General features: G+C 39.2%; 2 protein-coding genes and 1 long non-coding RNA gene across 6 annotated transcripts in view; 2 read left to right on the top strand and 1 right to left on the bottom strand.

Annotated features, from left to right (window-relative positions):
• Nucleotides 1-965: 965 nt before the first annotated feature.
• chkb (choline kinase beta) lies at nt 966-18,798 on the top strand. 2 transcript variants are annotated; one of them, XM_088996718.1, is made up of 10 exons: nt 966-1,479; nt 2,908-3,130; nt 4,018-4,151; nt 4,542-4,646; nt 11,531-11,589; nt 12,693-12,780; nt 12,857-12,965; nt 13,864-13,964; nt 14,049-14,130; nt 18,659-18,798. In XM_088996718.1, the coding sequence occupies exons 1-10, from the start codon at nt 1,055-1,057 to the stop codon at nt 18,668-18,670; spliced, it is 1,338 nt and encodes a 445-aa protein (XP_088852844.1). In that variant the 5' UTR covers nt 966-1,054; the 3' UTR covers nt 18,671-18,798. The 2 variants fall into 2 exon arrangements, with proteins under 2 accessions (XP_088852844.1, XP_088852843.1); XM_088996717.1 differs by lacking the exon at nt 18,659-18,798 and adding an exon at nt 15,936-17,433 and having other exon boundaries at nt 967-1,479.
• On the bottom strand, nt 5,671-9,149 carry LOC148897997 (uncharacterized). 2 transcript variants are annotated; one of them, XR_016115019.1, is made up of 3 exons: nt 7,578-9,149; nt 7,035-7,073; nt 5,671-6,861 (listed from the first exon to the last, which is right to left on the bottom strand). It is a non-coding gene; the product is annotated as an uncharacterized LOC148897997 (long non-coding RNA). The 2 variants fall into 2 exon arrangements; XR_016115018.1 differs by having other exon boundaries at nt 5,671-6,602.
• The window catches only part of LOC148897995 (kelch repeat and BTB domain-containing protein 11), a 6,458-nt gene continuing 2,857 nt past the window's right edge, over nt 17,602-21,202 (top strand). Inside the window, exons 1-4 of one of the 2 annotated variants that reach the window (XM_088996714.1) lie at nt 17,602-18,821; nt 20,477-20,668; nt 20,892-21,076; nt 21,170-21,202. The exon at nt 21,170-21,202 is cut by the window's right edge and continues 307 nt beyond it. In XM_088996714.1, coding sequence (XP_088852840.1) covers nt 18,576-18,821; nt 20,477-20,668; nt 20,892-21,076; nt 21,170-21,202 — 656 coding nt within the window. In that variant the 5' untranslated portion in view covers nt 17,602-18,575. Of the gene's footprint in view, nt 18,822-20,473; nt 20,669-20,891; nt 21,077-21,169 lie in introns of both variants that reach the window. The other variant, XM_088996715.1, reaches the window with a different exon arrangement.

Raw genomic sequence — 21,202 nt, 5'->3', positions numbered from 1 at the left:
GTCAATGGGTCCCACGTTCCTGGATCCTCGACCCATCCCTCACCCGGGCGTTCCATGCGTCTCACCCATCCAAACCTGGGGGGCCGCCGAGAGGCGTCCCTTGAGGGGGGGGCACTGTCACATCTCGTTGCCATCCGGGGCGTGCCCCGCCCCTCCTGTCACCTCCTCCGACATTCTTGGGAGACGGCCCCTCCAATCATCATTCACCTGGGTTCCCACAGCTGATTGTCATTCACTGATTGTGCCTTCTGCCTATATCTGCCTGCCGCTCACCCCCGTCTCTGTCGGAGTATTTTTGGACATTGCCTTTTCCACTTCCGTGTTGCCAGGTCTGCTGTCTTTTAGTTATCTTCCTCCACTCTTCCCTGTTTGTTATTTTTTCATGCGTGCCTCAGTAAAGACTTTTGTATCAGAGTATCTGTCTCGCCGTGTATTTTGGATCCACACTCCCCGCTGTCCTTTCGTCACTCGAGCCCAGCCCTCGAGCCTCGAGTGACGTGACACCCTGTTCGTTTTCAAAGGGGTACAATTTAATTTATGTGCAATCCAGTAACTGAATCATTACTGTTGTACATTTTTTCTTGATACAGTATTAAGTGCGGTTTTCAAGCAGCAACATTGTGTCACTTAAGTGCTATATCGAGAAACAATTAGTATTTCTTGTGTATACTGTGGTATAATTTATTGAGGTGCCGCATGTAACGCATAACACTGAAGGATAATTTGTCAATCAAGTGTGCATATCTAAACAGCTGTTATGGTAAAATCGTGAAACAGAAAAATTCTCGCTCAAGTGTTTTTTACAGATTAAAAAAGTCTAAAAATCCTCATAGTCGTGACTTTACTTTCTGTCGAATTTCTTGTAAATTTGGATCCTACAGTTAGTGACGTAGAACAGCGCCACCCAGCACAATCTATCAGCTCGTCTTCCAACCCGGAAATGAACTGCGATTGGACAATTGGGAGCACAGTCAAAGGTCGTCACGTGGCTCCCAGTGTGCTGGCGAAGTCTGCGTTGAAGCGGATTTCCCGATGACGATAAAAGATTGACCTTATGCGATTAACTAAATATGCCTTGGTCTTCCGGTTAGTGGGCATTGCTGGCGTGCTCCGTCCATCACCAGTAACCCGTTGTCGCTCTCTCCGACCCATAGTTTGCCCCGGTTCTCCTCGACTCTTATCCCAGGAACTCACAATGCAGGCAGGCGGCAATGTAAGTGGCGACGCGGCGCCCATGGACGGGAAGAAGCCCACTAGCTACGAGTTGCTTATTCTCGCCCACGAAAGAACCTCAAGAACCCCGAGTCCACTTTTGGGTTCCAATGGCGACGACGACTCTGAGGCGGAGTCCTTCAAGGGTGGCAGGACTGTGGATGTGGACCGGGAAACGAAGGAGAGGGCATTCGCTTGGTGCCGAGATTTCTTGTCCGGTGCATGGAAGACCATCAAAATAATGGACTTTCAAATCAGCATCGTCAGGTGACTACCGAATAATTTAAACATCGTTTTGTGCTATGTATGTCTAAAGGTTTTTCAAGAAGTTTATGCGGTCATTTCGACATACCGAGCCCCCGTTTATGGTGGGGCACACCGTATGGACAATATCGTGCTCTGTGAAAATCCCCAATATAGAGAGAATATATTTTGAATATTGTACTATTTTTGTTTGTCGTCACACACTTTGAAAATTCACGTAAACGCGTGAAGTATTCAGCTGCTATCCAATTGCAAAAAAAATCTTGGCAAACAGTTTGCAGCCATTAAAACTGTTGACAAAAGCCCGATGAAGGCGTTTGCAACTTTTCACATTTAACGAACCTGGATGACAAAACAACATTCACTATATATGAAGGACTGCTCAGTGAAATATGTACAATTAAAAGTCATATACAACATGCAACACAGGACCTGCTTTATGGCTGGAAAGAAAATGTGCTCATACAATTGTCAAAAAGTGAAACGCACACTTGCCATAAGCTTAGTGTAAAACAAAACATAAAGCTAATGTCAATTACTCGTTATAATCACTCAAAATAATCAACCATACAACATACCTGTAAGAGTAAAAGTGTAATTGCCTAATGCTAACATTTAATACTCATTGCTCAAGACAGGCAAATGTAAATTAGTAAGGCTGTTATGGTAATACCAAACCCCAAGCAACTGCTAACTTTGCAAATAAACGAACGAGCAACACTTACAAATGGGATACAACACTATTCATTGTTATATATTTTCTTTGTTTTGTGGAAATGATTGCTGCTGTTTAACATTCTCTTCCTTCTTCTACTGGGCTGCCTTTTCAGAAACTAAAAATGTCATCGCACACCACCAAAAAGAAAATGTCACCAGAAGGAAACGGTGAACCTCGATTATTTGCCTGTGATAGGGAGCAAACCCCACAGTAAAAAACTACAACTGTCTTTTGATATATCAGAATCATAATCATCTTTATTGCCAAGTATGTAGAACACACAAGGAATTTGTTTCCGGTCGAACACACTGCACTAGTATCATCATCAAAAAAATTGCAAACAGGCACTATACAGTTCCATTTGGGCTACTGTTCAAAGAGTCAATGGCTTGGGGGAAGAAGCTGTGTAAATGTCTGATATATGTATATGATTATGGATAAAGAAATAAAACATTATTTTATTAACAACATGGTGCCAGATTTTCATCATAATCAACTAATATACAAAATATGCCACCCCCACATTTGTCTTCATCCATTACCTTTCTGTCGTATTTAATGGATAAATAATTTTATCTCCCATGATCATGTCGCACAAAAACACAAAGCCTTGGTTCCTATTTTTGACACAATCTTGTTTGAGCCCCAGTGAAATACAAATGTGATGTTGAGGATGATCATGGTGATGATTATGTTTTGTTGCTGTTTTTCAGTGGTGGCCTGAGTAATCTTCTGTACCTGTGCAGCCTGCCTGACCACTTGGCGTGTGTGGGGGCGGAGCCCCGTCAGGTGCTCCTCAGAGTCTACGGTGCCATCCTCCAGGGCGTAGACTCGCTGGTGTTGGAGAGCGTCATGTTTGCCATCCTGGCCGAACGGACTTTGGGACCCAAATTGTACGGCATCTTCCCAGAAGGGCGTTTGGAGCAGTATCTTCCGGTAAGACACTGATCTTCATTTACAACCGAACATCTCATGTTTTATTAATTCATTCTTAAGAGTAGGGATACCGACCAAGCAGAGTTTTGGGATTTACTTTTGAAGCGTGCTAATGGTAGCAACATTACAACCGTAGCTCACATGTACCACATTAAAATGCTTCGCTGCCGGAAGTCAAAGGTGACATTTCTTGTTTTATTTTTGAAATACTTTCTTTGATTAAATTGATAGGTTATTTAGCATGTGGTGTACACTAACACAAACATGTATAATATTAGCACTATCTACAGACACAATCCACCCACTTCCTCATTTCTTCCTATGCCCCTCGTAATCTAGTTGGGAAAGATCCATTGACTACCGGTCGAAGCTATGGATTGGTTGGGAACGCCAGGCCAAGAGCCTCTTATGTTAATTTTGCAGCATTTCAGTTTTATGTTAACATATTCTTTTTTGTGTTAATTTTGCAGCATTTCAGTATTATGTTTTTGACATTTTTTGGGGTGTCTAACCTCAGTACCATGTGAGCCTAACTTACCCGGGGCGCTTTCAGAATCAGTCGTGTTGACCAATGTAAGTTCAACTACATTAGGAATGGTAGTTGGTTACCTTTCTATTTTCTCATAGCTTTGTAAAGACAAAACGATAGCAATAAAATAATGACCTGGCAGCTCTGATGAGTATGATTATTTTAATTATTAAACATGGCCAACCATATTTTATGTAACACTTACCTTCTTATATTTACTAAATTTCACATAGTAACATTTAGTTTCAATGACTGCGATATAATAGTAATGTTATTAAGAGGTGGATTAAATGTCCACTAAAGGCCTGGGTATAAGTACAAAATACACTTTTTGGGCATCTGTTTTTCCTTTTCACAGAACACTCGCATGCGCACAGATCAGCTTTCAGACGCCAGCATCTCCGCCGAAATTGCCACCAAGGTGGCACGTTTTCACAAAATGGTTATGCCCTTTAACAAAGAGCCCACCTGGCTGTTTGCGACCATTAACAAGTAAGTGGCCAAAGTCTATCTCCTCACATCATTCACGCTTGTTTACTCATGTTGCATGTTGGCTACCATTGGATCAGGAGTGTCTAACCTATTTTTTGCCATAGGCCACATTGCAGTTATGGTTTCCTCTCGATGACCGCTTTGAATTTGGGGAAACCATCAGAATGTTTAATCTCTTTAATATATTACGTACAGAACACACAACAAATTAATGAATAAGTAGTTTTCCTATCTGAAGTCAAGACTAATACATGTTATTGTTATTATTATTGACCATTTTAAATTTTGTCTCGGCACTTGACATGCTTAATTTGCTTTCGCGGGCTGAATAAAATGATGTGGCGTGCCGGATTTGGCTACCGAGCCTTGACTTTGACACCTGTGCGTTAGATACATGGATCAAGTGTTGACGCTGACTTTTACACGTGACACCCACGTGAAGAAGTACAAGAAACTAATGGAGCACAACCTGTCAGTGGAGCTCAAGAACCTCCGGTGAGTAGATTTACTGCTTACTTCATGACTAAAACAACGCTTTGAGTCCAATAACAGTGTCAAGATCTATACGATACGCAAAAATGAATCAGAAAAATCAAATATTTTTTTAGATTTAATATGACATAATCAAAACATAATTGAGTCATAATATTTTTTATGAAGTGAACAATTGAGCAAATTCAACAGTAATAGCAGTAGAAACCCCGGCACTCTGTTCATTCATTCAAGTGATATCAAATCTTATAAAACAAAATAAAGTGAACAGTATGTTAAAATCATACGTAATTCAAATTGTGAGTACGTTCCTTTTTGTAAAATTAAAAAACAGCAATTTATGAATAGAGTGAATGAATAAAATTTGGCTATTTCAGTTTATATTTGACATTTAAAGTAATAAATGAACAATGTAAAACTGAATTTCAGTTGACTTTTTTTCTGTTTTTTTTCCATTTCACAAACCAATACTGTATTTGATTAGTTAATATAAAGCAATGCATTCATTGAAATTCATTGTCAATTTGTTCGAATCAAATAAAAAAATAATATGGTAATTTATTACAAAAACATCATAACATGCTATTATTACCATAATTATAATTTCCGGCATGATACATAGTGCTTTTACACTACTGTAAATTATAACTCCAAAAACAATTGTAGCACTGGAATGATTCTAATTACGGCTGGTCTGAGATGATTTACTTATATTTACTTACAATTTACACTGTAAAACCCAACAAGTTGAAAGTACTCAAAATTCTTATGGCAACTGATTACGTCAAAATTTTTGAGTACAGTTTACTCAAAATGTTTGAGTAAACTGTACTCAAAATTTTTGAGTACAGTTTACTCAAAATTTTTGAGTAGTGGAAATACATTTTATGAGTTTTACTGAACTTAAATGTTATGAGTTTGTTTGGACATAAATGTTATGAGTTTGAATGAACTTAAAAGATGTACTTTCAGTTTACTCTAATGTTTTCTTGTTATCTTATTTTTTAAGTTAAAATTAGGTTTCATATTTAAGCGTAACCAACTCAAATTTATAATGTTACATGAAAAAAATATATGTATACTGTACTTACATTTGCCTTCTATGTCTAAAAACAAAAACCCACCTCACGTCTGTTTTAGTGCATTTTTTTATTAAGGTTTAAAACAACCTTTGATAAAACATTCATGATAACAGTATCAAATGCACAGCATGTCCACGTACCAAAACAACAAATAAACCCCTGAGCTTTTTTCGTAATTAACACAACATCGTGATAAAGATGTGAAATAAACACAACAACAAAACAAAACAGAAAAAAACAACAAATTATACTCTGCTGTTCTGTTAAAAAATAAATTCTCTGACAAGCATATACTTGTATAATTACAAGAGAATACAGTGTACTCGTTATAACGAGTACTTTCAGTGTACTCGTTATAAGGTGCAAATCAAAGTAAAACTTACTAAAAACAAACAGTATTCATGAAATGAAAAAAGACATTTTGGTGAAATCCAGGTTTACACATCAAATTATGAATAGAAAATCAGTCACAAAAAGTACATCAATGTTTAGGTATACAAAGCAGAGTAAAACTATGAAATTACTTATCCAGTGTTGCTTTGTTCTGTAATATTGGAGGCCTTCAATATTGCGGAACAAAGCATTTTTCAAATTTAGCAGGCGTGGTTTAAGTGGTCTGTTATCATCAAGACACAGCAGTATTTTCTGAATGAAGGTGAATGTGTGGATTAATTTTTTGGGAGAATCTAAATGCAGTGCATACATTAAACCAAACAAGAGGAGGTGTGTATCATCCAACCTGGGGAGACATCTCACAATAATGCCATCTTCTATCACAACAGAAATGCTGTTGGGGTTAAACAAGATGGCGCTTGTTGTCAGTTGTCACGGAGAGAAGTGTGACAGGAATGTTTTCAATGTCTGGATCCTCTTCCCACTGCAAAATACATCAATAGACATTTGTGTTAAGTCAGGCAATACATACATTGCATGTTTTGAAGAACTGTGAGTCATCTTCTCGTAGGTATGCATGGAGAGCACGAAGGGCCAGACTGTGTCTCGTGTATATTATGCTGTTCTTTATCAAAAGCAAGAGTAGTTAAAAGCCAAGTTTTAATTTGGGGAAAGCGACAGGAGCTTAACATTGCAGTACTTGTCTTCAGCATCTCAAACCCAAGACAGTGGCCTATGGAGACCTATGGAGAATTAAGTTTAGGTAAAATTCTGTTCAATATAAAAAAATACATACATGTACATACATGTATTATTTTTAATATGATTCGGGTGATTAATCATCAGAATCAGAATACCTTTATTCGTCCCACAATGGGGAAATTTGCATGTAGCATTAATAAAAATGTAAACATACCTTAGATAATGGTGGTGTTACTCAATTTCCACCCTGGGGCTAAAAGGTTGAATAGAAAAAACAGACAACAAATGTAATCATTTCATTTAATAAAACACCCTGATCCATGTTTACTTTTTAAATTGAATAAATAATCTAATTTACCAGATTAAATGATGCCATCAAGCCAGTCAGGTGTTTGCAGTTTGAAAAATGGTGTTTGCAGTTTCAAAAATACATTTAAAAAGTTGTATGTTTAAACATGAATGACCATTTAAAACTACACTAATTGTACAGAGTGATATTTCATTTGGCTAGCATTGGCTAGCATTATATTTACTGAGTGCCTTCTCTTATAACTTTTGAAGTTCATATAAAACTTAATTTAACACCCATTTGACGATTATTCTCAGACCTTCGCCGACACAAACATAACTTTTTATCACCTCGTGATAGTTGTTACTCCACCACCGCCCAAACAAACCTGCGCCGCACAATTCTCTTAATAACACTGCTTTGTCTTTCTACAAACAAGAAACGTTTAAAAAAAAAAATCCAACTTACCACAGAAGAGCTCGTAACATTACGAGAAGTCCTTGGCTCGAGCGGTGGATGACATTGATATTAAATACGATTGTTTGTCTTTCCACCCTAATTTAAAATAAATAATCCGTCGGTCTCTGCCAGATTCAGCCGTTGAGAATTCAAATGGCGTCCAATGAGAGCACGCAGTGACGTCATCACGCAGCTTCCTCCCGTGAACTCAAAATGTTCGAGTAAACGATTGCCATGAACTCAAAAGTATTGATCTACTGCAAATTAAAAACACAGGACTCATTCAAAAACTCAAAACGTTTGAGTTTTTGATACAAAAAATCGGCTTTTGAGTTGACTGACCTCAATGACTTTAAGTCAGTAGTACTGTTTGGGTTTACAGTGTACTTATGAGCCCTGAAATGATAATGTGTGCAATGTCATTGTTTTACTACGAATGGAAAGTGCTCATAAAACGGGTTTATACAACAGGGGATAAAAACAATTACATAATTAGATTGTGAATTTAGAATAGAGCTCACTTGATTTTTGCCTTCATTGGGAAAGCAGCTGACCTTTGTCCCAGTGCCTTCTCCTCTCAATAGTCCATGTGAGCAGGCGTCACTCTGCATGATCCCTTATCAAAATCTTAGATACAGGTCGTGTTGCAGTCCTTGATGGTACATTTACTCCAAATATTGTTATAAATATGCGCACACGTGCACGCACATTCGCGCACACACATCATAGTGCAAAGGTTGCCTCAAACTTTTTCCATCCAGTGGAGATATTTTCCAAGAACCCACTTATAAATCATATGACCTTGAGAGGCACTTATACATTAAATTTATTATTATTATTAATATTATTATTATTATTATTATGACGACAAATAGATAAACAGCTAACTACCGTAAAGTCAAAGTCAGCTTTATTGCCAAATATGCTAATATATATGACATACAGCACAGATGAAAATACTGTCCTCTTGGACCCAGCATGCAAGGCACTTATAATGACTTTAGCAAAAATAATAAACACGAAAACGCCAATTTGCCGGGAGAGAGAGGGGAGCCGCTGTGTGTTCACGCGCCGCCATCTTCGGAATAAAAAAAACAACAACAATATGACAACACAAAGACAGCGTAAGTAGCTGTCAATGCAATAACAGTTGGAAAAAAATATTCTCAAAGAAAACAAGGTATGTCATGTGAAAAAAAACTTATTTTTGGGGAAACAAAATGAGTGTGTGCATTGTGAGAATAAAATTTAATTTGTAATGTAATTGGAATCCATATTTTTGTCAAGAAAAAAACATTGGAGAAAAGTACAAAAAGGGGTGTGGCGGATAAATATAATTTATATTACATATTTTATTCTACAAAGGATACAGTTATATTCTCTAACATCCGAACAAAACTATATTCTATAAGACTAACACTACATTGCAAATTTCCCCACTGTGGGACAATTAAAGGACAACCGACACCACTTTTTTGTTTCCTAACTGACATGAGAAAAACGTTTTATAGCATCTAAAATACCCAAAACACGCAGGACGATATTTTTAGTCAAATGCAAAACACCAATAAAAATGACTTAGTGTCTAAAAACTATTTTGAAGGTTTTGGACGTTTCGCCTCCTATCCAAGAGGCTTCGTCAGCGAACTAAAGTCTGGCTGGTCGTATCGGCCCTATTTATATATCCCTAATGTCCAGGCATGGCGGCGCCGGACACAGCTATGATAGGTCACTACTCTCAGGTTGGGGGGGAGCAGAGGACCCCTCCCTGTTGCCCCACTGATTGTTCCTACATTCCTGACTAACGACTGGCCTATTTCCCCCCCCTCCCACCGGTATCATCTCATCAGCATAACGAATGTTGCCTAACCTGTTTTGCCTAAGCAGGCTATTGTATGAACGATCCAAATTGAACCTCACCCCACCAGACTGGTTTAAAGAAGGATTTTGTTGTTTTATAAGAATCGCTTCTTTTACCCCCCTTTCAAACCATCTATGTTCTTTCGCTAAGATTTTAACCTCATTGTCGTCAAATGAGTGGTTGCTAGCTTTTAAAGAGCAGTACATTGGGGAGACTTCTCAAAAAAAGACTTTATCAATATCGCAGGGATAATACAAGTGGGCCTCAATCGGCAGTACATTTGCACCTAAAAGCTAGCAACCACTCATTTGACGACAATGAGGTTAAAATCTTAGCGAAAGAACATAGATGGTTTGAAAGGGGGGTAAAAGAAGTGATTCTTATAAAACAACAAAATCCTTCTTTAAACTGGTCTGGTGGGGTGAGGTTCAATTTGGATCGTTCATACAATAGCCTGCTTAGGCAAAACAGGTTAGGCAACATTCGTTATGCTGATGAGATGATACCGGTGGGAGGGGGGGAAATAGGCCAGTCGTTAGTCAGGAATGTAGGAACAATCAGTGGGGCAACAGGGAGGGGTCCTCTGCTCCCCCCAACCTGAGAGTAGTGACCTATCATAGCTGTGTCCGGCGCCGCCATGCCTGGACATTAGGGATATATAAATAGGGCCGATACGACCAGTCAGACTTTAGTTCGCTGACGAAGCCTCTTGGATAGGAGGCGAAACGTCCGAAACCTTCAAAACTGTACAGATGACGGCTGAAGAAACCTTCTCATCGATGGACCACTCCTGTACGACTGAGAGCTTGCACAGACGTGTCTAAAAACGACTTCAATTTGAACCCGGAAGTGGCCAGTTTCAGAAGGTCCTACCCCCTTGTTCGTGGTGTCACGTCAAGACGTCTTGCCTTGCTCGAGAATCAAAACAATGACTCCAGATTCGGAGAAGATGCTTTCTTGTTTCTCATCCAGTTATGAATATGATTCAAATACTTCTGAAGAGGAAAGAATACATGTTTGCAATCGATTAAAGAATTTATTCCGTGTCAGATGGCGCCCAAGCTCCGTGGAAATGGGCTTATTTGTCTCCTGTTAATTTTGGTCAGCGAATATCAAATAGTTGTTCTGTGCAACACACAACGATTCACCATCGCGTTATTCATGTGTTTTCCTTCTAATTTCGCCATCAACATGGATCAACACCAAGTTTTCAGACCAAACAAAGTACCGCAAAATGCATTGACGTGATGAAAAGACTGCAACAGTGTGTCCTTTCTCGGTCAGGGGTGTTCCTTCCATGTCGTGACGTCAGGACTCTTCACCAACTCAAAAACAAGACTTCCGGAATATTCAGCGTGAGTCTTGAAATGTAAAATATAGCTATATGCTGTGGAGTCTTAGTAAAATACGCACAGTAGAAGTCATTTGAAGCGATTTTACAAATTATGGACACAACTTGTCCGTAGGCGTCGGTTGTCCTTTAAATTCTTTCTGTCATAGTACAGGGGGGAAAACAACATACTTTCACAAAAATAGTCACGGTTATGTACATGGAAAATGTTTTTAATACTGAATAAGATTGAGATAGAAAGTCATATTCTAAACTGTCCACCTTTTTGGTTCAAGAAAATAAAGAACATTTTTTAAGTATTTGCGAGAGAATAGTCATGATTTTAATTATGACACAGCATCCAGAAGCAATTCAAAAATATCTCACTATTCTTGGTGACAAATATTTTGCTTTTCCCCCGTGCAGCTTTATTTCATTTGATTCTGAGTCTTCCGAATGTTTCACCCAACCTGTGAGCTCTTAACTTTTGTAATTTTGAATAGTAGAAAACGTAATCATGCGCACAAATGGAAAAAGCACACATTTGCAAGGAACTGCTGTAGGTCACCATTTTGTCAAAGACTAACTGAGTAATTTGATCATTGAGTAATATTTTGGACTTGTGTTTTTTTCATTTGCAGTTCCATAAGAAGCATTTTAATGGCAAATTTATTGACTGTTCAAATCATTTGCATGTTTCAGAATGTCTTGTGCTGTCATTCACTGTTTATTTCGTAAACCACATGTCTCCCACTCTTGTTTCACTCGCAGTAAGTTACTCGCAGCAACACCATCGCCTGTTGTCTTCTGCCACAATGATGTCCAAGAAGGTAAAAAAAAAAAAAAATGCTCTCTCCTCCTCTCTCCTAGGATATACACACAACTAACAGCTTGGGCATAAATGTTTACAGTAATTTGTGTGCACAATGATCAGGTTTGCATTTGCGAGGGGTATGTCGTAATAAAATACAAATACTTTTTCTCTTTGTTACTTGGTAAAAAGAGGCTCATTTCCCTTATATTTGTCTATGCTTTAAAGGACAACCGACACCATTTTTTGGTTTCCTAACTGACATCAGAAAAACGTTTTGTAGCATCTAAAATACCCAAAACACGCAGGCTGATATTGTAGTCAAATGCAAAACATTATATTTTAGTCAAATGCAAAAATGACTTAAAGTGTGCTGAAACTGCAACAAATTGAGCTGCGAATTGGGGATTTTCAGTTCGTCCCGCCCCCAGTTCGTGACGTCACGCCAAGACGTCTTGCCTTGCTTGAGAATCAAAACAATGGCTTCAGATTCGGAGAAGATGCTTTCCTGTTACTCATCCAGTTATGAATATGATTCAAATAGTTCTGAAGAGGAAAGCATACATGTTTGCAATCGGTTGAAGGAGTCCTCCCATATCAATTTGAGCCGCAAATGACAGAAATGTAGCACACAGAAAATGCAGAAGATGGCGCCCAAGCTCCGTTGGAAATGGGCTGATTTGTCTGCTGGGAATTTGTGTCAGCGAATATCAAATAGTTGTCTTGGTGCAACACACAACAATTCACCATCGAGTTATTTATGTGTTTTCCTTGTAATTTCGCCATCAACAAGGATCAACACGAACTTTTCAGACCAAACAAAGTACCGCAAAATGCATTGTGTGGTCGCCTTCTTGGTCAGGGGCGTTCCAAACGTGACGTCACGTGGGGATTGTTCTCAACTTGAAAACAAGACTTCCTGAATATTCAGCGTGAGTCTTGAAACTTTATATACAGCTATATGCGATGGAATATTTGTAAAATACGCTCATTAGAAGTCATTTGAAGTGATTTTACAAATTATGGACACAACTTGTCCGGAGGCGTCGGTTGTCCTTTAAGCCAATTATTGTATCTGTACTTGTGCTGAAGCACACGATAAGAATACTTTTGTCTGTGTAGGTAATGTTCTGCTGCTGCACAAAGGAGACCAAAGTGAAACAGACCGTCTGATGCTCATAGACTTTGAGTACAGCAGCTACAACTACAGGTGACGTCATGTTTGAAATGTGGCTTTCTATAAACTTTGTAAGTGTCTGTTTTCATGTTCATTGCGTATTATTTAGGGGGTTCGATTTTGGGAACCATTTCTGCGAATGGATGTACGACTACACTTACAACCAGTGGCCCTTCTACAAAGCCACGCCAGAGGATTACCCAAGCAGAGAGCAACAGGTTTGTACACATTTGCATCTTTTATTTGCTGCTTGATCAAAATTGAATTCAGTTGCACTAGGCAGTTATTCACGTTTACAAATTATTGATTAACTGACCATCACTATATTGCTATCGGCAACATTTTTGGTCCAGATCTCAGTAAAAACCAGTTTATCCAGTTGCATTCTCCATCGTTATCCAACTACAATGTATCTCCACGATACATTGTAGTTGTTTGTGTCAGTGCCCTCTAGTGGAATTCTGAGTTCATCTTGAACATGCGCCAGAAGGAAAAATGTTAGAGGGAATGAGACTAAATAAAAATAGAAAAGATGCGGTCGCTCCTCATGGAGAGGAATAACAACAAAATCTTCTGAGGGAGAAGAAAAAAAAGACAATTTGTAAATACAAACAAGAACAGATTGATTTTAAGAGAATGACATGGGGGCAAAGTTCCCATTTTGTTAAATGGGTGCAAATTCTCAACAAAAATTGTCATCGTACAGAGGGAAAAAAATGACACTTTCACAGAAATAGTAAGAGTAAGCTCTCAGTCGTACAGGAGTGGTCCATCGATGAGAAGGTTTCTTCAGCTGACGAAGCCTCTTGGATAGGAGGCGAAACGTCCGACACCTTCAAAAAGTACAAATGACGGCTGAAGAAACCTTCTCATCGAAGAAATATTCAGAGTAATGTAAATAAAAAATGTTTTTTACTGAATAAAGTTGAGTTGAGTCATGTTTTACACTGTTCGCTTTTTTGGTTCCAGAAAATGAAAAACATTTTTTAAATATTTGCAAAAAAGCAGTCAGAATTTTAAGATAATGTCATTTTTTTGTGTAATTATGACAAAGAGCGTCCAAGAACCATAAAAGAAATCTCACTATTGTTGCTGAAAAATATCCCCCCCCTGCAGCTTCATTTCATCCGAAGTTATCTAAAGGAGCACGGAGGATACAGCGATCCAAGTGTGGACCAGAGGCAGTTGGAGGAAGATATCATCATTGAAGCCAACCGGTAAAGCAGGGTGTAAAACTTGTTTACAACAACAACAACAAAATCGCAACACAATTCTGAGAGACTGTCATTGCTTCTGTGCAGGTATGCGTTAGCGTCACACTTCCTGTGGGGCCTGTGGTCCATCATCCAAGCCAAGCTCTCCAAGATTGAGTTTGGCTACATGGTAAGGAGCGAACCTTTATTTTTTCTGTTTGGGAATATTACAGTGGTACCTTTTAATAAAATAAATACATAAATAAAACAAATAACTTAATTTGATAATTTAATATTATATAATTTAATAATTTGAAATAACATAATCACATAGAATTCAACCATTAGTCATCATGATTTCACACCTTAATTCTTTGCACTGCTCTTTTTGGTGTGTGTGTGTGCGCCCTTGCTATTCTTTTTTTTTGGGGGGGTGGCTGTATCAAGAATACATTTTAAGACAATAGTATTGTAACATTGTTCCAGCTGCATGCGTTGCGACTGTTTGTGTTTATAACTGCCGCGTGATATTTGCTAATTTCATGATCCCGTCCGTCCGTTCCGTAATATCTCCACTGGATGTAAAAAGTTTGCGAGGCAACCTTTGCACTATAATGTGTGTGTGCGTCCGTTCGTAGAGTTCAGGATGATAGTACAGCGTGCAGCGTGTACTTGGAGTTCAGTGAGTGTGGCAGTGGGTATGGGCAAGGGGAGGCAGGGCTGGGAGGGATACCTTATACCAGGGGTCGGGAACCTTTTTGACTAAGAGAGCCATAAAAGTAAAATATTTAGAAATGTTTTTCAGTGAGAGCCACACACACACACATACGCACTCGCATGCAAACACGCATGTAATTTCAACAAAATGTCAGAATGTATTATTTAAAATAACTTTGTGTTAATACTCGCCATAAATATGAATGTTTTTCCGTTCCTCATGATTGGTAAAAAAAAAAAAAAAAAAAAATACAGCCAAATGATCGGAATGAAAGTCAACTTGCCGGGTCCATAGGCAAAGCTGCTGCTAGCTAGCCTGCACAGTGCTCATTTGCTTTCACACTTGCTTTCTGCTGTCTCTCACAGAATTATATTGATACTAACATTAGCATGGGGCTTGTCATAGTGCCACTGACATTCGACTGTTTCATAGATTGTATTGTTTCACTGCAAATTAGAATCATAACATTTTCTCTTCACAAAGGTGAATCCTCAGGTGCATTCAGCCTGAAGTGTACTCATTGTTTTACTTGTCGGGCTTATTTATAGGGGCATTTACCTGTTTCAACATGACAGCCAGTATCATCTGATCAAAAGTGTGCTTTCCGCCAACCTCGGTCAGTGTCATTCAATCAAAATTGCGCTTTCCGCCAACTGCAGCCCCAACAAGAAACGAAAAAGCGAGAATATGTATTTAGTTTTATCGGCGAGCCATATGCAATCATCAAAAGAGCCATATATGGCTCGCGAGCCATAGGTTCCCGACCCCTGCCTTATACCGTACATCTTAAAGATATACGCAGAACGATTCCTGAGACGTAGAAATACACGACCAACTCAACAGGGGCAACGTCATAATGGCACCCGTTAAGTCACGAGCAATACTCATTATCATACATCTGAAAGATGTGCGCGGAACAATACTTCAGGCGTGCCGCATATCAATAGATGAAACTTGATTGAGGGCGGTCGAGAGGTCGGCGCGCCAACCTGACGGTGCAGAGGTCTGGAATGAATGGGAACTTTGTGCAGACTTTGATAAAATGTACATGATGAATTATTTGTCATGTCCAGTTTTAAGAACAAGAAGTGCTGATAAGTACCTTTCTGACCCCTTTTTTGACGAAGTTCTGCCGCTGGTTGTCATTGTCAAGTATTCTGACACCATCAAGTGTTCTGTATCATTTATCAAAAAACAAACAAACTCATATGACTCAAGGTACAAAAATGCATGTGCAGTATGTATGTACTTGTGACTACGATGTGATCATTTACCAGGATTACGCCCAGGTTCGATTTGATGCTTACTTCAAGCAAAAGAAGCTCTTCTCCTGAAGCCCTCCTTGCACTCATTTAAAATCTGTTCTTCTGTAAGTACATTCAACAATCTACCTGGATCTCTTGGTTGTAATGTAAACAGTCATAGCATGCTTTCCTAATCAAACTGTGAGATGATGTAATTCTATAAATCTAGTTCGATTCCTCCACCACCTACCATTTACATTTTTGATGCACTAGTCTATTGTGGACCATATTTTGACATGAGCATTTGTCTTGTCCTTTCATTGCGGAAGACACTTTTTTCTTTATTTTTGACTACCTCACTTTGCTCTGATGACTGATGTTTCAGTCACATTCATGTGAAGAAGCACATATGAACCAGGGCTCCGAACAGTATGCTGAAACATGTCGTTCTGTTTTTTTTTCTTCCCCGCCACCGTGGACATAGGAGTATTTGAGCCAGGGTTAGAGCAATGTTAACATTTTTAGTTGGTTATAATTGTGTGGGAATGATAAAAAGTCCTAATAATACAAGAGTGAAAGAAAATCACAGTTCCAAGAAATAAACAATTTCATTGTCATATGACAAGGTTTGTAATAATTATTTGACAAGAGTCGTAAATTGTAAGAAAAAATGTCGAAACATAATAAGGGGAAAAAAAACTTTAATTTACAAGAATGGTTATATGGGAAATAGGTCAAAACTCAACAAATACAGTAAAGTCTCGTTATATCGATATTCAAGGGAGTCCGAAAAAATATCGATATAACCGGGACTATCGATATATCCGACCCTGTTTGCATGTAATTTTCTCCGTGCGTGCATAGAAATAGTATCGATATAACCGGGACTATCGATATATCCGATATCGATATAACGAGACTTTACTGTAAGTGGTTCTTGTTATGTTTAGGTTCCAGGGGTGCTTTTAGATGCATAATTATGACCAAAACTTACTCAAGACAATATGAAAACCCTCAGCTCAAGACTTGATTGATTGATTGAACATTTTCAGGAGAACTAAGTCATATGTTCCAACACAAAAATAAATAAATCTGGCAAAGTAATTCTGCCTATGTCTGGCGCTGTACATTTTTAGTATATTTTTGTTGTATTTTTTAAATTCTCATAGAATTACATCTGATTTCTATTTTGTTTGTCAGATCTTGTCAGCACAGCCCAAATACTCATATGATACTACCGTCCCCTTTAAAATAAAATCTGGACAGGCGTATTACATTTAACAATGTTATAGATGACTGCTGAAAACAACTACAGCTTCTAAGGAATGAAAATGAAAACAATTTACATATTGCTTCACCCTTTTTTATTTTGTTGATCACAACATCAAATATATGAAGTAGCTTGAAAACCTTGTTTTGCTGTCTGTCAAGCACTGTTGTACTTGAGTAAAAGTTGAACTCTTCTAGTGTGTTTAAATGCAGACCAAACATACTGTTCTCTGTTTTGCTTTGCTCCTGCTTGTACTATCAGTTTGTATAATGTAATAAACTTAAGTTTCTTGAAGAAGGTTTCTCCGAATTTTTTTCTTCCACAGACTGCATACAGATAGATCAAAGGGTCACGTTACGTGATTACTTTAACCGTATGTGAAGCAATTACCTTGATTTTATGATTTTATTTATTGATTTTATGTGTTGCGTTGTGAGGAAACATATTTCCAATTATAGTAAGCTTCATATTTTTCCACATATTTGTACTAATAGTCTGTGTTTTTAGTAGTCTGCTTGTTTTTTTTTTTTTTTTTTTTTTTTTTCATTTTTTAAAGTCATGAACCATGCGCTAGTCTCGCATTGGTTGGTTTTGTTTTTTCAAGCTTGGTTGCCAATAAAGCGCTAGCCATGGCCTCTGGCAATGTTTTTGCTTTGCCACAAGGGGACAGCATTTTCCCTTTTCCATGTTAACACTGCTTCATCTGTTGTTAAAGCGCTATATAAACCAATAGATATGTATTGCATTGTATTTTGGACAGTCACCCTCAATTCAAGCTAATATAACTCCAGACACATAATTTCGGAATTAACTCTTTTTTTTTTGATGAAGAGAGTCTAAGGTTTCGAATGCTGTATTGAATGTTTATGTAGTCCTAAAACTCAATATTGTCTGTGTCCTGGATTTCAAGTGACAATGACAAAAACCCTGGCACTGAATGGACACATTTTTGCACGTCTGGCAGTGAATGAGTTGAAGTGTTGTAAATATTTTTAGAACAAATCCATTCATCGAGCCGTATGACAAATGTGGATACGGTGCATCTTCCTGACTGGTGTGTGATTCGTGAGAAACAAGAAAGTGAATGATTATAATTTTTTTTCTCCTGCTTTGAAAGGCTTGTATAGAAACTAGGTATATTATATCCTACAGTCCTGGCAAGCAACATGCTTTGCCGATGACAGGCTCCAAAGGACCCCTAGGCCGTAGTTTGGACACCACTCCTTTGGTCCTTGTGTCCGTAAAAATGGAGCCCACAGAAGGTTCAAGTTTCATGTGCCAAAAATAGACCAAACTGAATCAACTACACAGCTCAACCGGCTGGATCGTTCTTTCTCCAGAACAAACTGGGCAAGACAAAATTACTATTTCTTTGTTTTTTTTTCTAGTATCTTGCACCTGAAATGAACTGTCTTGAGAATTGTTTTGGAACGATATTAGATTGGATATGTGTGTGGCTGAAATATGGTCTGGCGAAACTTTGCAGTGTTTTTCCTAAAATTGGTGCCAGGGGAGCAGGTGACAACCGTCCCAACGCATCACACCAAGAAAACTCTGACGAGTGGAAATGTAACATAGCACTTCGCACATACTCAGGAGGCCATGGCGCAAGCATGGTTATGGTCATAACCAGCACGCATACATTCCACGTAAGTGCCAATGCATATAACAAAAAGTCTTCCCAATTTAAGTTGCCATTTGCCAAATTGATGTTCTGTTTTGTTGTCTTTTTGTTCAATTTTGGAGTGAACCTATTCCATTTTGAATCAGAATCATATTTATTGGCCAAGTGTGTAGAACACACAAGGAATTTGTCTTCGGTAGAACACGCTGTGCTCATCTCATCATAAAAAACACATGACAAGTATGGGGGACACTAATAAAGGCCAATCTAATTCCTTAATATATGTGGCACCAGGAACAACGGAAACAATGTGCAACGGATCAGAGTTATTTAAGTGGTAGAATACAATCCGATAACAGTTGTACAGTTGGTGCAGAAAATCAGTGAACCATTTTAAAGTGATCAGTTGTCGTATTTGTAGTAAAACAAGTGCAATGATGCAGATGTCCGAGAGCGCCTCAAAGTGTCATAGTGCTGCATATTATATAGGTCAGTAACAGTGGTTTAAGTGAGTACAGAGCTAGAGCTACAATGATTGTAACGGGCTGCTGTTCCACAGGGTTGTGCAAAATTGCAAAGAGGCACTATACAATTATATTTGGGTTACTGTTTAGAGAGTTAATGTCAAGGCGGAAGATGCTATTTAAATGTCTGCTGGATTTCGTGCGCATGGATCGGTGGTGCCTGCCTGCAGGGAGTCGCTGGAAAAGGTGGTGGGCAGATTGCGAAGGGTCTTGTACAGGAGTCTCAAACTGGTCCTCGAGGGCCGCCGTCCTACATGTTTTCCAAGTCTTCCTATTGCAACGTACCTGATTCAAGGGAAGAGGCTCATGTCACACATCCGCAGAGCTTGCTGATGATCTGATCATTAGAATCAGGTGTGTCCATTGAGCCCGTTCCCTCGAATCAGGTGCGTTGCAACAGGGAGACTTGGAAAACATGTAGGACGGCGGCCCTTAAGGACCGGATTTTGACACCTCTGGTCTCGTAGAATTTTCTGTGCCCGTGACCTGTTTCTTGCAGTGTGCAAGTCCTCAAGAGTGGGAAGAGCGGTGCCCCCCCCAAAAAAGTCCGCCGTCGTAACTGTCCGTTGAAGTCGTATTTTGTCCATTTTTCTGGCGGCCCCGGACCAAACCGTGATGAAAGAACATAGGATTGATTTGATGACTGCCATGTAGAACTGTTGGAGCACCTCCTGTGGCAGGCCATGCTTCTTTAGCAGCCTCAGGAAGTACATCCTCTGTTGGGCCTTTCTCGGGATGGAGTTGGTGTTGACCTCCCACTTCATGTCCTGGGAGACTGTGATTCCCAGGAATTTGATGAAGGTCTCGATGGTTGACACGGGGCAGTTGGATAGTGTGATGGGCAGCTGTGGTGATGCATGTTTCCTGAAGTCCACGATCATCTCTATCGTCTCGAGTGTGTTCAGCTCCAGGTTGTGTCAGAGCACCAGCTGCTACACTTGTTGTCGGTACGCAGGATGACGTTGTTAATGGGCAAACAGGGGATCCCAAACAATCAGATTTATTTATAGTTTTCTTTGATTCAAAGCATTTATGTAAACAGCAAAACTATTTGCAGATTCTCACTATTTGTCCACGAATTCCACATCACTGTATTTATTTCAAAAGAACCATCTTCCATTTTCAGTAATAACGTTTTCACTCACTCACCAAGCAGGCAGACCTGAAAAGGCTTTCTGAGTGCACCGAGTATTTCCGAGCTTTGTCTCAGTCGGGGATGAAGGAGGCAGCTGAGAACAAGGTCCACCTGGAGCACGTGTCCTCAGCTGTTTTTCACTGCCTGTTGGAGTTTTACTTCAAGGACACGTTTGTCACCCCCCGGGAGGAGGAGTTGGGCTTGTACATACAGGTAGTCAATCATTCTCTGCCACCTGGACACACCCCATTGTTCTCAAACATGAAACGGTTGATAGTTTTGAAATTTGTGATTGAATAATTGCTTAATAGCTAGAAAATAAATTCTAAACACAAACTAGTCAATACCTCACAATCAACATCATTAATCAAATGACTGGTTTATTGTGGCCGTCCTGGAAGGAAACAAACTATCTTTACGTGTTTTATTTGTGGAGGTCAGCAACTACCTCCTGGCTGAGTCCTTCCTGTCACGGTGTTTGTCCATGCTTACTGAGGAGCTTCGGCCGGAGAGCTGTCTATTCTACCTGAATCTAGCTCGGGAGATCTGCTGCTTGAAGCTGAGGAGCACCGTGTTCGATTACCTGAGCAAGAACCTGCTGGAGCTGCCTCAGGTCATCAGGTATTGTGTGACAATCTATTTTGACTGTGAATCTATCTTTTGAGGAAATTCACGAATGACCTCCTTTTTGCAACCCTCCTTGTGACATCACAGGTGTCTGAGCGAAGAGGAGAAAGAGGAACTCAT

Source organism: Hippocampus bargibanti, linkage group LG05 (assembly GCF_051943395.1).
Source record: "Hippocampus bargibanti isolate YZ-2025 linkage group LG05, ASM5194339v1, whole genome shotgun sequence".
Lineage (NCBI taxonomy): Eukaryota > Metazoa > Chordata > Actinopteri > Syngnathiformes > Syngnathidae > Hippocampus > Hippocampus bargibanti.
The sequence above is the reverse complement of the archived record's forward strand: the minus strand, read 5'-3'. Positions and strand labels throughout refer to the sequence as shown.

Bases quoted from the DNA above. Each gene is read 5' to 3' on its own strand.
- chkb (XM_088996717.1), top strand. From the start codon at position 1,055: ATGCGATTAACTAAATATGCCTTGGTCTTCCGGTTAGTGGGCATTGCT. The intron at 12,781-12,856 runs GTGACGTCATGT...CGTATTATTTAG, and splicing joins TACAGCAGCTACAACTACAG to GGGGTTCGATTTTGGGAACC. The intron at 12,966-13,863 runs GTTTGTACACAT...CCCCCCCTGCAG, and splicing joins ACCCAAGCAGAGAGCAACAG to CTTCATTTCATCCGAAGTTA.